Source organism: Plasmodium coatneyi, chromosome 12 (genome assembly GCF_001680005.1).
Source record: "Plasmodium coatneyi strain Hackeri chromosome 12, complete sequence".
In the NCBI taxonomy this organism is placed as follows: Eukaryota; Apicomplexa; class Aconoidasida; order Haemosporida; family Plasmodiidae; genus Plasmodium; species Plasmodium coatneyi.
This window is the reverse complement of record NC_033567.1, coordinates 3067378-3080982: the sequence shown is the minus strand read 5'-3', so window position 1 is coordinate 3080982 and position 13605 is coordinate 3067378. Positions and strand designations below refer to the sequence as shown.

The 13605-nt window shown below is 44.3% G+C and overlaps 6 protein-coding genes across 6 annotated transcripts; 3 read left to right on the top strand and 3 right to left on the bottom strand.

The window, feature by feature from the left end:
• Positions 1 to 164: 164 nt before the first annotated feature.
• On the top strand, positions 165 to 2788 carry PCOAH_00043610 (Palmitoyltransferase; the record flags this gene model as incomplete). The annotated part of the gene is made up of 6 exons (XM_020061145.1): positions 165 to 357; positions 505 to 573; positions 713 to 1149; positions 1272 to 1448; positions 1526 to 1639; positions 1796 to 2788. 6 exons carry the CDS (start codon positions 219 to 221, stop codon positions 2786 to 2788), a joined length of 1929 nt encoding a protein of 642 aa, XP_019916637.1.
• Positions 2789 to 2834: 46 nt separating this feature from the next.
• On the bottom strand, positions 2835 to 4340 carry PCOAH_00043600 (Uncharacterized protein; the record flags this gene model as incomplete). Its single annotated transcript, XM_020061144.1, has 1 exon — positions 2835 to 4340. The coding sequence occupies one exon, from the start codon at positions 4338 to 4340 to the stop codon at positions 2835 to 2837; it is 1506 nt and encodes a 501-aa protein (XP_019916954.1).
• Positions 4341 to 5041: 701 nt separating this feature from the next.
• PCOAH_00043590 (Uncharacterized protein) lies at positions 5042 to 6118 on the bottom strand (the record flags this gene model as incomplete). Its single annotated transcript, XM_020061143.1, has 1 exon — positions 5042 to 6118. One exon carries the CDS (start codon positions 6116 to 6118, stop codon positions 5042 to 5044), a length of 1077 nt encoding a protein of 358 aa, XP_019916246.1.
• A 1470-nt stretch (positions 6119 to 7588) lies between these two features.
• On the top strand, positions 7589 to 8069 carry PCOAH_00043580 (Uncharacterized protein; the record flags this gene model as incomplete). The annotated part of the gene is made up of 2 exons (XM_020061142.1): positions 7589 to 7744; positions 7914 to 8069. 2 exons carry the CDS (start codon positions 7589 to 7591, stop codon positions 8067 to 8069), a joined length of 312 nt encoding a protein of 103 aa, XP_019917000.1.
• Positions 8070 to 9701: 1632 nt separating this feature from the next.
• Positions 9702 to 12126, top strand: PCOAH_00043570 (Uncharacterized protein; the record flags this gene model as incomplete). Its single annotated transcript, XM_020061141.1, has 9 exons — positions 9702 to 9721; positions 9803 to 9842; positions 10013 to 10075; positions 10183 to 10345; positions 10652 to 10692; positions 10794 to 10949; positions 11079 to 11147; positions 11323 to 11359; positions 11514 to 12126. 9 exons carry the CDS (start codon positions 9702 to 9704, stop codon positions 11540 to 11542), a joined length of 618 nt encoding a protein of 205 aa, XP_019916176.1.
• Positions 11639 to 12646, bottom strand: PCOAH_00043560 (3R-hydroxymyristoyl ACP dehydrase; the record flags this gene model as incomplete). The annotated part of the gene is made up of 2 exons (XM_020061140.1): positions 11639 to 11775; positions 12058 to 12646. The coding sequence occupies 2 exons, from the start codon at positions 12644 to 12646 to the stop codon at positions 11639 to 11641; spliced, it is 726 nt and encodes a 241-aa protein (XP_019916501.1).
• Between the last annotated feature and the right edge of the window lie 959 nt (positions 12647 to 13605).

Sequence of the window (13605 nt, the reverse complement as noted above, 5' to 3'; positions counted from 1 at the left end):
AGTCGTTCCGATTATGCGCGCAGTTGCTGATCGCTTCCTCTGTTTGTCGCTCAAATTTTATGGATGCGCTTTTTTCAACGTAAATTTATTTTTCCGCGTGACGCGTCATGGAATGACAACACAGAAGGTTCAGTCAAGACAACTTTTCTCTTTCCTGTGCACCCCCATCCTGCTCACACACTTGATTTATACCATGCTGTGCTTTCCGTCGAAACAAAATGCGAATACCTGAGTGTGTCCCCAGTGAGCTACCGAGTGGGGTCGATATTTTATTCGAGTTGGCAAAACGGAGAGATGAACGGGTTTACAACCTTTTGGAACAGGACGAACGTCTACTAAACTGTCGTGACGGAAATGGTTAAACGGACAGATAGTGAAGCCTTGTAAATATGTGAAGCTTTGTAAATATGTGGAACATGAGTGATTCTGACCTCGCCAAAGGTGTGCGCCGTTCCTCCGTTGTTCTCATATATACGTGCTTTTTTTTCCGTTTGAAACTTACAGGAAACAGCCTACTTCACTGGTCCGTCTTTCTAAATGACGCGTACCTGACGTGCTACTTGCTCCAGAAGGGTAAGGGGAAAAAGGGGAATTGCAGAGCAGGGACCGGTCAAGGGGGCGTCTGAGCCACACGCTTAGCATCGTCATGCCTGCTTATTACACATTCTACCTCATTGGTGCTTATTTCCCCCCTTTTGATGCCATCCCGAAGGGGCGGACGTGAACGCCAAGGCGCACAACGCACAAACTCCGCTATTCTGGGCAGTCTCCGGAAGTAACCTTCACATGATCCACCTTTTGAGGAAGCACGGGGGGGACATATTCCATACCGACGACAAGGGTTACAGTTGCTTAACCATAAGTACTCAGTATGGACATGTTCTATGCTTCCTCTATTTAATCCATTTGGGGGCATCACTCACACATAGAGACCTGAACAGTTGCTCTATCCTTGACTGGGCAGCATACAACAACAATATATTTTTCCTTCGTCTACTGTCGAAAGTTTCTCCTAACTTATTTTCGATCGATTTGAAGAATCCGGCGTCCACTTTGCACAAGGCAATCATTGGGAATGCCTACGACGCGGTCGTCTTCCTCGTGTTGCATGGTCACCAGAATGTGCACGACATCTCCACGGAGGAAGAGGTAAACACAAAGGGGGGGTGGACACGCATAGACGTTACCCCCACATGGAGGTGCTCCAATTACCAAAAAAATGGCACAACTGAGTAACAACGCTAATTCATTTTCACCTCCTCACGTTAAAGAAAACCGTTACGCAGTTCGTCGAAGAGCATAAGGATAAGGTGGACAGAAGTATCTACAATTTTGTCACTTGCAGGAAGGTGCAGCAGCTGTGCAGGAGGCGAGGTGGAAAAGAGGACCCAACTTTGTATGAGCCCAGTGGGACGATCGGTCCCTACGTCATTTCAAGAAGGAAAAAGGTAATTGGGGGTGCATCAGTGTCGTCACCTCAGTAGTCGCTTCACCCTACTCATGGTTGGTTTCCCCCCCCCTGTAGCTTTCCACCCTATGCAAGATCCGCCATGCATTCACCCAGGACAAGACCCTGCTGCTGTATCCCGCCACGATCATCCTCTCCCATCTGTACAATTCGTGCATACACTTCTTTTACGTGAGGAAAAAACTGCAGAGGAAACGCGTTCCTCATTTTTAAGACAAAAGAAAAAGGGATTGTATGCATGGTTGTCAGAAGGTGTGTCCAGTTATTTGCCCGAGAACTGCTTATATATATATATATTTTTTTTTTTTTTTTTTTTTTTTTTTGCAGACAAGAGGGGCGTTCCTGGGGAAGAGCCCTCTGTGGGATGTTGCCCACCCAATGCTATTCATACTTTACTACATGGTCGTTTCGAGTGACCCCGGTTATTTAGAAGAAGAGGGAAATCCGGCATGTGATATCAAAGCGGATAAAAAGGACCCATTGCATCCCACAGACGTAAACCCCAACAACAGCACAAATTTGACTTTTCGAAAAATTATAAAAAATGTGAAGGAGGAAATAAAATTGTATGAGGAAAAAAATAAATTAACCTCTTTCTGCGAAATGGTAAAATGGAAGAACATCAGTGAAGTGAAGAATAGCTTGCAGATAAAGTTGGATGCACAAGGATTCGAGGTAACCTCCTTTGACGTGAAGAAGTTATGTCCTACTTGCTTCCTCTTTAAGAACCTACGAACGAAGCATTGTCGTTTCTGTGGCAGGTGCGTAGACATATATGACCACCATTGCTTATTTACGCTAAACTGCATGAGTGTAGACAACGCAAAAGTCTTCCTAATATGGATCGTGTCAAATCTTCTATTCCACTTTTGGAAAATATATATACACATATTATGTGTGTTTATGAGGTTGGACTTCTTATCGTCTTCACTAGTTTTCCGAGGAGTATCCCTATCGGTAGTCCTAATAAGTTTGTTGCACTTGTATTTCATGGGGGTTATTTTTTTAAGGTCCGTGCTGAACATTTTGGAGAATATCACATCAAATGAGAAGTTTAAAATGTATTCCTCCAACACTTTTTTTTTGTACGAGTTGAAGAAAGACAAGAATAATGAACCCGTTGTGGTCAGAAAATTCAAGAACCCGTTTGACAAAGGGGCCCTTTTTAATTTCATTCACTTTTTTACAAAGTCTAAGGATCATTTGTCTAACCCGGAGAGGCAATTCATTCGCGTAGACGACAGCGTGCAGAGCGCGTCGGTGAGAGCCTTCGTGGACAAACTGAATGGGGAGCTGCGTCGGGTTTATGCGAAGAGGTGAACGGTACAACTACATAAATCAGTGTGCAATGACTGCTGAAACGAGTTCACCGCAAACACCCTTTGGGGGTGCAAAAATTCACGCAAATCACGTCGAAAACGTCCTTTATATGGAAATCCTGCGCGAGGATGCATATCCAGCAGGGTCCCACGTCAGCACTGAATTGATGTGCAAATTGGGCCAAGTAGCTCTGCACCGTTTTATCCTTTAGCCCGTCCCTTCCCGTCTTGATCACATAGTATGTAGTGTTAGTGTCCGCCCTGTGGCTATCCTTCCCTTTAAACAACTCTCCCTCCTGGCAGAGGTATACCAACTTTTTATTTAAAAATGTAAAAGGAGAGCTCAGTAGTTTATGCTGTCTGGGTACATCAATGACGTATTCGGTTAAGGGCAGGTTGTTCGAGCCAATGAATTTTCCGCTCCAAGTTAAGTTACCGTCATGTGTATCCACTGAATGGAGTGTACCACCACTGTGGTGGTCTCCTTCCCACTCGATGTAGTACCTCCTCGTGTTGGTTCTTCTGTGGGCATTCTCATTTGGAAGGAGCGAATCCCCCTGTTTTGAGTCCGCCAACTGGTCATCACCCTGTGTGGTTATAAGGATATTGGGGAACTTCCCCTTTATGCAAACTTTGGATGACAAATTTGGCACTTGATCATTCTGCATCGAATTCAATCTGAACAGAGACATGTGATGCTGCTGTGGGAGACTTAACAGAGTGGACTTTTCCCTTTGGGGGGGCCCAAACAATGGCGTCAGTACGTTTCCCCCCTTTTCGTCGAGTCTCTTATCTTCTCCCTCCCCCTCTGAATTTTCTTCCCCCCTGTGAACGATCCTCGACGGGAGCAGCAAAGACATGTTATTAAAAATCCAGTTGCGAATTACGAAGTGGTCAATATCGAACTGGTACTTTCCCAAGTTGAGGAATCTTTCCCTGTCGTTCAGGAAGTAGAGGACTCTGTAATTTTCATCCCCTTCTGCGTGCTTGAGCTCCCGGCGGAGGTACAGGTACATGTAGACGTCCAGCAGTTGGGTGGCGCTATCTGCGTCGTCCTTTTCATCGTCCTTATCGTGGTTTCCCTTATTGTCGTTTTCCTTATCGTCATCCTCTGCATTATTATCCCCTCCGCGCAGCAAAAATGAGAGGACCACTCTTTCCTTTTTATTGCTCAAAAAAAAAACGCCCACTTCTTCCATGAGGTCACTAGCGCTGTATATGCATCCACCTCCGCATGCGAAACGCAGATCACTTTTTCCTTCCTCCATTCCGAAATTCAACAGAACAACCATTTCGAGGTAGCGAACTCCTAAACACAATCGTTCATATATGATCCCCTTAGTTTGACACGGGGGAAAATTATTTCCACATTTTTTTGGGTCCTCTCCATTATGCTTCTCCCCCCCTGTTGTGTTGTATATGCCGTGAATACACAAGATTGACTCTTTCCATTTTTTCCGCTCAGACAGGGTGGTCATCCACTGCTGCAGGTGGATCACCCGTTGGTTCGTGTCCACCCTCTCTGTGTCTTCTCCATTTTTCGTGCTCTTCATCACTCTTCCGTTTGGTGGATCTACGCAATGTGTCTATTCTTCACTGCACGTTCGGTGGGGGGCTCACTCCACTCGGCTTGCAGTTGGCGTTTTTGCCCCTTTGCTCGCGTGCCTCAAAGTATCTGCGCGTATGCATGTATATATGTACCTTGGCAATATACAGATATATATATATATTTTTTTTCTTCCTTTTGCTACATTCGAGTGGGTACCCTTCTGCGACTTTCCCTATTTTTTCAAATGTTTCGATTTAAAGGAGTTTGCGTGGTGGTTGCACGGGGGGTGAACAGAACAAGGCTCCTTCCCGTGCGCATGTGGGGGGAGAAAAAAAAAACACACACACACAAGGGCAAACACACTTATGGTGAGCGCTTCACAAGGCCCATGTCAAATGCCCTCATATTTTAAAGTGGAGGAACCCCCCTTGTAGTGACTTGGAGGGGGGAAGACGCATACTTACGTTTGAATTTTTAAGAGGGGAAAAAAAAAAAGGAATTCATATATATGGGGGACATAAAAAAAAAAAAAAAAAAAAAAAGGAACAAGACACATTCGCAGGAGTTCATCACGGACAACCCATTTGAAGCATCCTGATCATGGTGGAAAAAAAAAAAAAAGAAAACTTTTCTTCACGCTCGTGAATACAACATGTAACTTCGCATGTGCCGTTTTTCACACACACCCTCCCGGTGGCACTCCAATTATGTGTCTCCATTTCCCAGTTCAGGCTGCGGGGGGTCGGCTTCCTTGTAGGATTCTGCTGAGGGGTCCTCCACGTCAAGGTTGGGGCAACTTGGAGTTGTATCTGTCTGGGGTATTGAGCATCCTTGGCCACTGCTCACTCCGTTGTCACTTGGTTCCTCACTAGGCAGTTCAATCTGTATGTCGTCCTTTATCTGTTCGTTCTCCTCTTCCGCCTCACTTACACCCGTTGCGTCATCAGACAGAATTAAAAAATCGTCTATTTCTTTGTCGTGGAAACTGTACAAATCATCATGCTTGTGATAAATGTTAATGTACTTTTTGTTAATGCTGCTCTTTTTGCAGGTTCTCATTTTTTTGCGGCTTTCTTTATCCGGTGAGAGGTTCCCCATAGGGGAATTTTCTTCGCTCACGGGGGAGCCATGATGGTCTGCGGCCCAATGTTCGTCCTCCTCGAGAACGTCATCCCAGATTTGTCCAGCTGCACAATGGGGGGGTTCCCCCTCAAGTGGGCAATCTGGGTCATTTCCCTCCAATGGGTCATCCTCATTGTTCTGAACCGCTTGGAAGTCCTGATTATCCCCTTCCAGTGGGACATTGTGATTTCTTTCAGCCGCTTGGCAGTCCTGGTTGCCCCCTTCCTGTGGGCAGTCCGCCACACGGTCTTCCCCATTATCCACCTGCACATACTCAGACCCGATGTCCTCCCCCTCTTCGAGCGACATCCCAACCTGATCACTGTCGAACGGGCTGATCACACCGCTCGAGAGAGGGTCTATAATTAAAAAGTTTGGCAAAGTGTACATATGTTGGTCTCCTTCCCCATAAAGTAATTTGCCTTTTTTCTCTTCATTAAAAAATAGTAAGTTCCATGTGTTTTTTAAAATTTTAAAAAAAGAATTTTCATCAATTTCGTTCTTGTGGCTGACAAGGAAGTCTCTGCTGTTCTTATCGTCACTCCACCGTTTGCAGCAATTTTTTAGTTTCCTCCTCGTGGCCATATTTTCCCTGTAGTACTCTTCCCCCTTGCTTTCCGCGGCTAGGTGGTTCGCGTCGAATTCGTTTAAGCAATCCATTTGGGGGGGAAAAAAAGGACGAAGCAAAAAGGGGGGAAGTGAAAATAAGGTAACCAATTGGTAGTCTTTACACAGTGGGTGAATTCCTTTTCCTTCCTTTTAAGTTGTGAGAAAAAAAAAGAAACTGCTAAGATGTAACGTCAAACTGTGGTAGGGAACCAAAAAAAAAAAAAAAAAAAATTTCACAAAATATATGCAGAGTGAACTACTTTCTCATCGGGGACGGAAAATTGCGTTCTCCGTTTTCCGTTCTTTTCCCTCCGATCTGTGTGCTGTGTACGGGGCTGGAAAAAAAACACAACCGGTTAAGCGGAAGGGAGGAACCACGCCGAAATGAACTACGCAGAACCGCTCCGAGTGCGCACATCTCTTCGCGCATGCAGAGAGAAAACATCCCCTTGTGGGGGAATAAACGAGGGGGAATTTTTTCCAACCTGGTATTGCCTTTTTCCCATGAAAAGTTCGCCTCGCGTGGGGCAAAAAAGTTGCATGGAAAGAGGTGGAGATTACATAGTTCACCTTTAGTTAGGGCAACTCCCCTATCGTAAGAAGTCACCGACGTTTGGATAGTCTACGTGTGCAGGGGCGGAGTTTCCCTGCCTGTGTGAGTTAAACGAGTGTACACATATGTATATATGTGCTTTTCACTTTGCGTGGCGAACTTGCGCATAGGTCTCTTTCTCGGCTTCGCAAAATTTAAGTGTGCGTGGGGAGATGGGCACACCTCGTTCATGCAACGTGAGGGGCGAGGTAACTCTTTCAATTCGAGCGTCTATTAATCATGTGCTAAACTGGACGGTATGCACAGTTACGCGGGACAAGGGGGAAGGGAAAGAAAAAGATATTCATTTTTTTTTCTCTACACAGAGTTGTGAGCGAAAAAATACAAAAATTAGAGGAACACAAAAAGTGTTTTCCACTGCAAAGTGTACGCTTGGTCCTGTTTGGTCTGTTGTGGGTGTGATTAACCAGAAGGTGATTTTTTTTCAGCACTCTTACAAGATGGGTTAAGATATTGCAAGAATTTTTTTTTTTTTTTTTACTCAACAACGAGTTAGCCAAACGAGGGAAGAAAAAAAAAAAAAAAAAAAAAAAAAAAAAGGTTTAGAAGAAAGTCAGTTCGTTTCTTCTTAACGTCCTTTTTGCAGAAACGAAGAAGCTAAGAGAGGAAATGTAACATTTATCACACTGTAAGGTGTTTTTTTTTTTTGGCAGTTTTCTTGTTACACGAGGTTGGAAAACAACTGGGGAGGTACCGCCGCTGAGTAGTTGCCTACATAATAGCATCCTTCCCAGGAACAACAAAAAGGAGAAAAATAAAAAAATGAAAAAAGGCTGCTTTGCTTCCATTTCGTGAGGGCATACAAAGGACTGTGCAATTCTTCACCATAACAAATACTTCACTTTTTTTTTTTTTTTTTCCCTTTCAGAGAGACAATATTTTCTCCTTTCCTTTCCCCGTGTGCCAAAATGATTAACCTTTTTCCGTTCACTTCATTTTTTAATTCCTTTCGTTATGAGAAATTACCCAAGCGGCTAATTGAGCATGTGATTAAGGCAGGGACCTTCTGCCGGACCATGCTCCCCGTCTTCATCCCCCTATGTATGTATCAGTACATACGGCAGGTAGGGCCCCCAAGAGGGTTCTGAATTGGAGGCATTTCAACAACTCGGGGGGTTATTGCACCCCTACATGGTCACCTTCAAATGAATGTGTATACATGCACAGAATACTACCCCAGTTTACTCTACCCCTTTATTGCGCTGACTCACTCTGTCGCCCTCCCCCCCGCAGGTGGACAAAGAACGATACGCAGAGGAACTGCTGTTCGAGTCAAACCCACACAGTGACGTAAAAAGCTTTTACGACTCCACAATGAAAAGCAGCGGAACGAAGAACTGGAAGATCCAGTATGACTTGTATCTCATAGATAAGGCAGTTAACTCGTGATCATTTTTTTTTTATTGACAAGAATTTTTTTTTTTTTTTGAGGGGAGTAGACAAAAGGATTGATCTGATGCGTGGTGTTACTCACGTTTGACGGTGGTTGGTCCATTCGGGTCAGGCCGACCAATACTCGGATGTTTGTATGCCAGTATACGTGCCCCTCCCCCCGAACGTTGCTGGATGGTAGACCCAGGAGGGACGATGTTTTACCCATAGGAAAACGCGTTGCTAGTGCGTAGGTGAGCAGTTCCAAAATACTGTTTTGCCCCAACAATCCATTATATTCCATGTACATTTAATCACGTTTCACGTTTTTTTTTTTTTTTTTTTTCTTCCCTTTTGCGCCATTGCATTTGCTAAGTCCTTTTTGATTTATCCCCGTTTGGGCGTTTTTCTGAGGCGTCCAATAAACCCGATACGTAGGCACCACGTTACGCACAATGTAAATAACGTGTACTTCGGGCAGGGCTTATACTGTGGGAACAGTTCGTTCCCTTTTTTTCCATTTGCTCCTTTTCCCTTTTTTAAAACGAATTAATTTCAAAAGGGTGGAGGGAGGAGCTCTCCACGTGGAACCCCCTCACACCTCCATCAAACAGAGGATGCCTAATTTGTGTAGGACAAAGAAAACTTACCAGGGTTCATTTCCCCTTCCATTTGGTGCTTACCAAATTGCTTAATTTGCTTCGATTTGGAGCCAAAGAATAGACCGCGGAAGGTGTACATACAGGAAGGGGGGGGAGGTTTACACGTATGCGTATATATGCGCCTGTGTGTGTAAGGAGGGAGCGAAGAAAGAGTTACAGGGTGGACAGGCTCGAATAGGTAACCCTCAACGTGCCAGTTTCTTCAGCTTCGCAACGTGTAACGTCCACTCTTTTTCTATCTACTTCAAACAGCTTTATTCCTTTTTAGGAGAACATTCTCTCGTTGTGGCCCCCAATTTTGTCTGCCCCAAAATTTTGACTTTAATTTTTTTTTTTTTTTTTTTTTTTTGTTGGCCCCGTCGTGAGCGCTTACCACCTGTTGGTCCTTCCTGTCATCACAATGAAGAGGCGCACGCAGGGACTGCTCCTGGTTTGCTTTCTCACCCTTTTGGAGGCGTCCTTCTGCCTGTCCCTGTTCAGCAAGAGCGCATTTCCGCGAGAGTGTAATCTGGAAAAGGGGAAAAATTAAAATAACGAAATGTGGGAAAGTGGAAAAAATGAGGAAAGGAAAATTTCTCCCCAAGTCCAGCCCAACTTCTTCACCACCGTAGGAACATTTCCCATAATGCTTCCTTTACCACCCCCCCCCTTTGCAATTTCACACTAGTTACTAAATCCGTGGAGAGGCACCTGCGGGAGGACTACGGAGGTTTGTAAATATCTACCTACGAGAAGTGCCCTTCTACATGCCACGCATCGTATTAACATAAAAGCTGTATACGCCAACACATCCTCACCCTTTCTGTGTACCTAATTAGACAGGGATGTAGAAGTGTTTAGGTTTGTATAAAGAGGGTGACAAGGAGGGCAACAAATAATCTTCGCAACTTATATGTGCACCCAGACCCTACCCCCTTTTCTTATCCATCTCCTATTTGTTTTTCCCCTACTTATAAAAATAACTTCTGACTAACCTTTTAGGGAAATCATGCGGAATTACAAAAATGAGTAAGTCAGGGATGAAAGAACATACAACCCTATTGGCACATATCTATCGTGACAACCTTTTTTTTTTTTTATTACTTCCAGGGATATCCACTTGTCCCCATCAGAAGAAGAAGATTTAAAGGTGACCCACAGTTTATTTTAGAGATTTATGCCTATGGACATAAATGCGAAACAGACAGATGGACATTTCCATAGTGCATTTTGTCACTACCCGTTTAGTGATACACATAATTGTTTTTCCATGAGGATAGCTTTCATTTGTATGAATTTTTTTTTTTTTTTTTTCTGCAGATCGCAATGAAGAAGTACGCAGGGAATAGGTTCATTCAGGAATATGAAAGATTGATGGATGATGTTAGTCTTTTTCGCACTTCTTTTTGTGCCCCCCCTTTTTTTACACATTCACTGCGTGATCACATCGCGTTCATTTCGCACCCACGCCCATAACGACATACACGCAGAACTCGAAGGACTCCAAAAAGGTTTTGGCCAAGTCGATGATCAATTTGATCAAGCAGCAATTCGTTAAGCTAAAAGAGATTGAGGCGCAGTATGTTACGCCAAACTTTGATCAGTACAAACAGGTCACGGAGTTGAAGCCCCAGGTGATGGTAACTGAGACGTGTGTATCTTTTGTTAAGCACCCCGACTGACACTTTATGCATGGGTGCACATGCATACGTCTACCGTTGGTGCAGTTATATGCGTTGTGTTCTTTGCCCCTATATACGCGCACCGCACATATAACTGCACCTGGGAAAAGAGAAATATCATTTTTTGTTTACCCTCGTGGGTTTATTCCCACTGATGAATTTACCCCCTTTGCAAACTTGAAAGGATTTAAACACAGGTATGACGAGCAAATTCGCATGCAACAGAAGTGTGCGAACTTGATGGAGAAGCATAGTTTCTTTTTTTTTCCCTTAACAGACACGCCATGCAAGACCGAAGCGGAGTGCAAAAAATTGGAGGTGATGAATAATTGCTTTGCCTTTTTGTGGACTTAGCCAAATGATTGTTTCCCTTCGAATGGCCATTTCAATTTATGATGTCTTTCCTTTGTGCCTCGCAGAACATGATGAACATCTGCACGTACATTCGTGGAGGAGCAGACTTTGCCTACGATATTTTCCTGGTGACAACACACGTCGTAACTAGCATGATGGCCGTCCTGTGCGCCTGCATTTTTATTGGGCCCGTGCATGTTTGCGCTTTGAAGAATTTCCCCGTAAGGCACGAAAAAAAAGAATATATGGCTGACAGTGAGAGGACCACACACGTCATTGCTTTTTCTGGCAGTGTGTTTACCATGTGGTCCACTACATATCTTATTGACTCCCCTTCGTTCACCCCTTAGTACACGTGCAAGCTGCCGTACCCCGTCTTTTCAACCCTGTTTATGGCCACTTCAGCTGTGTGGGAAGTGGTAATTTCTCACAATAGGATGGACAGTTGTTCCGCTTCCTTTGCAAGCATGCGAATTGGAGGCAATAAACAAGTGTCAGCCAATTCGGATAAATTGTAACTGTGAGTACTAGCTAGCGGGACAAACAGCTAGCCATTTTTTTTTTTTTTTTTTTTTTTTTTTTTTTTTTGTTCAGGTAAAAGCTGCAACGGCGTTGTGCAGGGTGTATGGTGGTAGGGGGAAAAAAAAATAATAAAAATAAGCATGCATATACATATACGTATATATAAGCACATACACGCGAAAACGAATCGGCTGGCGTGCTCATTCGGACAATTTTATTTGGAGATACAGTGGCCCAGCCGTCCTTCCTCCCTTTTCCCGCAGATCTGTCAGTGATGTCCAAAATGTCCTGAAGGAGGTGGTTGCTACTTTGTCCCCTCTGTTCCCCTTCCCGTGGTCTAGATTCTTAAACGAATTCGATTTAAAAAATTGTTTCTCCCTTTACTACCTCATCTTGCTAATGCGAAGGTCATTTCGGCAACCTTCAGAATGACATGGCCTCCCACGTAGGCGCACCCCCGCAGTTTGGCGACCCCGAGGATGGGCTTGAAAGAAATTTGCTCCACTTCCATTACGAGCGTGTCGCCTGAAAAGTTCAGAAGAAAAAGTGGCGCGATGTACGTGTAAATATCGCAGCTGCGGTTTTGCTGCACGGGGACACAACCCAGAAAGTTCCATCATGACAACGTTTTACGAATAAAGGAATGTTGCTGATTGGGGCGCCCTCCAAGTTGCAACAAAACGGATGTGCACTTATCACTGTTTATATTATTTATTTTTTTTTTTTAAAACGCGGTTATTCCCATATTGCGATGTAGACAGGAGTTGCACACACACTTGTATACATGTCCTCGCAAAATGATTTAACCTGGAAGGACTGGCTTCTTCCAGCGAACGCCATCAACCCCAGCGAATAAAAATAAATTGTCCTTCCCACGACTTTCTTCATTTTTGAGGCATAATATCCCCCCCAATTGGGCTAAAGCTTCTATTTGTAAAACGCCAGGCATAATAGCCTTGGCAGGGAAATGGCCATTGAAAAATTCTTCATTAGCGGAAACTTGTTTGATGCCAATTATTTTTTTATTCTTTTCTACATGGATTACTTTGTCCACCAAGAGGAATGGATACCTATGTGGAAGTATCTTTTTTATTTCCTCAATGTTGATGGTGTCACCAGTATCGTATGACATGACAGACGAGATGTGTTTCCCATCGATTTCTTTATTTTTGTTTTCTTCCACTGCGGATAGCTTTTCATTTAGATTTTTCCCCACTCCTTGGTTGTATTTTTTCGCGTTTGCTCTTTTTTGGGGGGAGAACACCACACGGGGGGTTAGAAATTGGTACCCCTTGTGCTTCCCCACGCCAAGGCATGATGTTCTTAATGCAACGGTTGCAAAGAGGGGTAGGAGACCCAGGAGAAACAGGAGGTGTGGGAAGTACGCCAACCTCATTATGTTGTTCTACGTTCGGGGAGAAGTCTTTCCCTTTTGAAGCCTCCGTGTGTTTTAAAGTTTTTTTGCAAAAATGTAGAGGGATATGAGCACGGTGAGCTATGAATGGTGAACGGTAAGCCGTTATTCAGTTATTCAATTATTCGGTTGTTCCTCCATCGGATAATCCTGTGTGTTGCAACCTGTTGTGAGTCATTTTCCACCACCGGAAGGGCGTTTTCCACTGTTGGGCAAAATTTACACCGTGCGTGCAAACAAGGACGACGATCGTTCGGGGGGAAAATGGGAATGCGTGTCAGTGTTCCACAACGAGGGGAAGTTACGTGCAAAAAAAAAGAAGAAAAAATGCATGCGTCAGGATTGAACAATGTGGAGCACTTTTCTTCCCCCCCTCAACCCTTAGGCGCCTTCCTTTTGAGTGCCCAAATGATATTATATTTGGTGCGCGCAGCTGGTGGTGAAAAAAAAGTCTTTCTACAAGGTTGTAGTTACGCTGAAGAAGAGAACCACCGCTGCTAACACCTCTTGGGGGTAATTGCCAAAAGGGAGGGAACCCCCTTCACCCGCCTTTCCGGTTCTTACAACGCTGAACTGTTGGCAAATCCACCATTACGCATTTTCACGGTCGTACCAAGTGGTTATCCTTTGGCACATCCGTTACGTAATACTTAGATGCACGTTTTTAAAATAAAAAATTGGAGTTCTACTTAAGGTTTAATTAAGGGGCAAGTGTTAAAAAGGTAGCACGTGCACATGGGCATGCACAGGCATGGAACAACGCATCGACCAAACGGAATGGCCAAATGCAATCGTCATCACGAACATGTACACGCGATGGACGTAGTAGTTGCGGCGAAGGCACTGGTCCGAAAGCAAATCGTTGCCGCAGTAGGGATCGTTTCTATATGCACGCTGGAACGGGTTACTCCACCCCACACATGCGCATACGCATAGACATA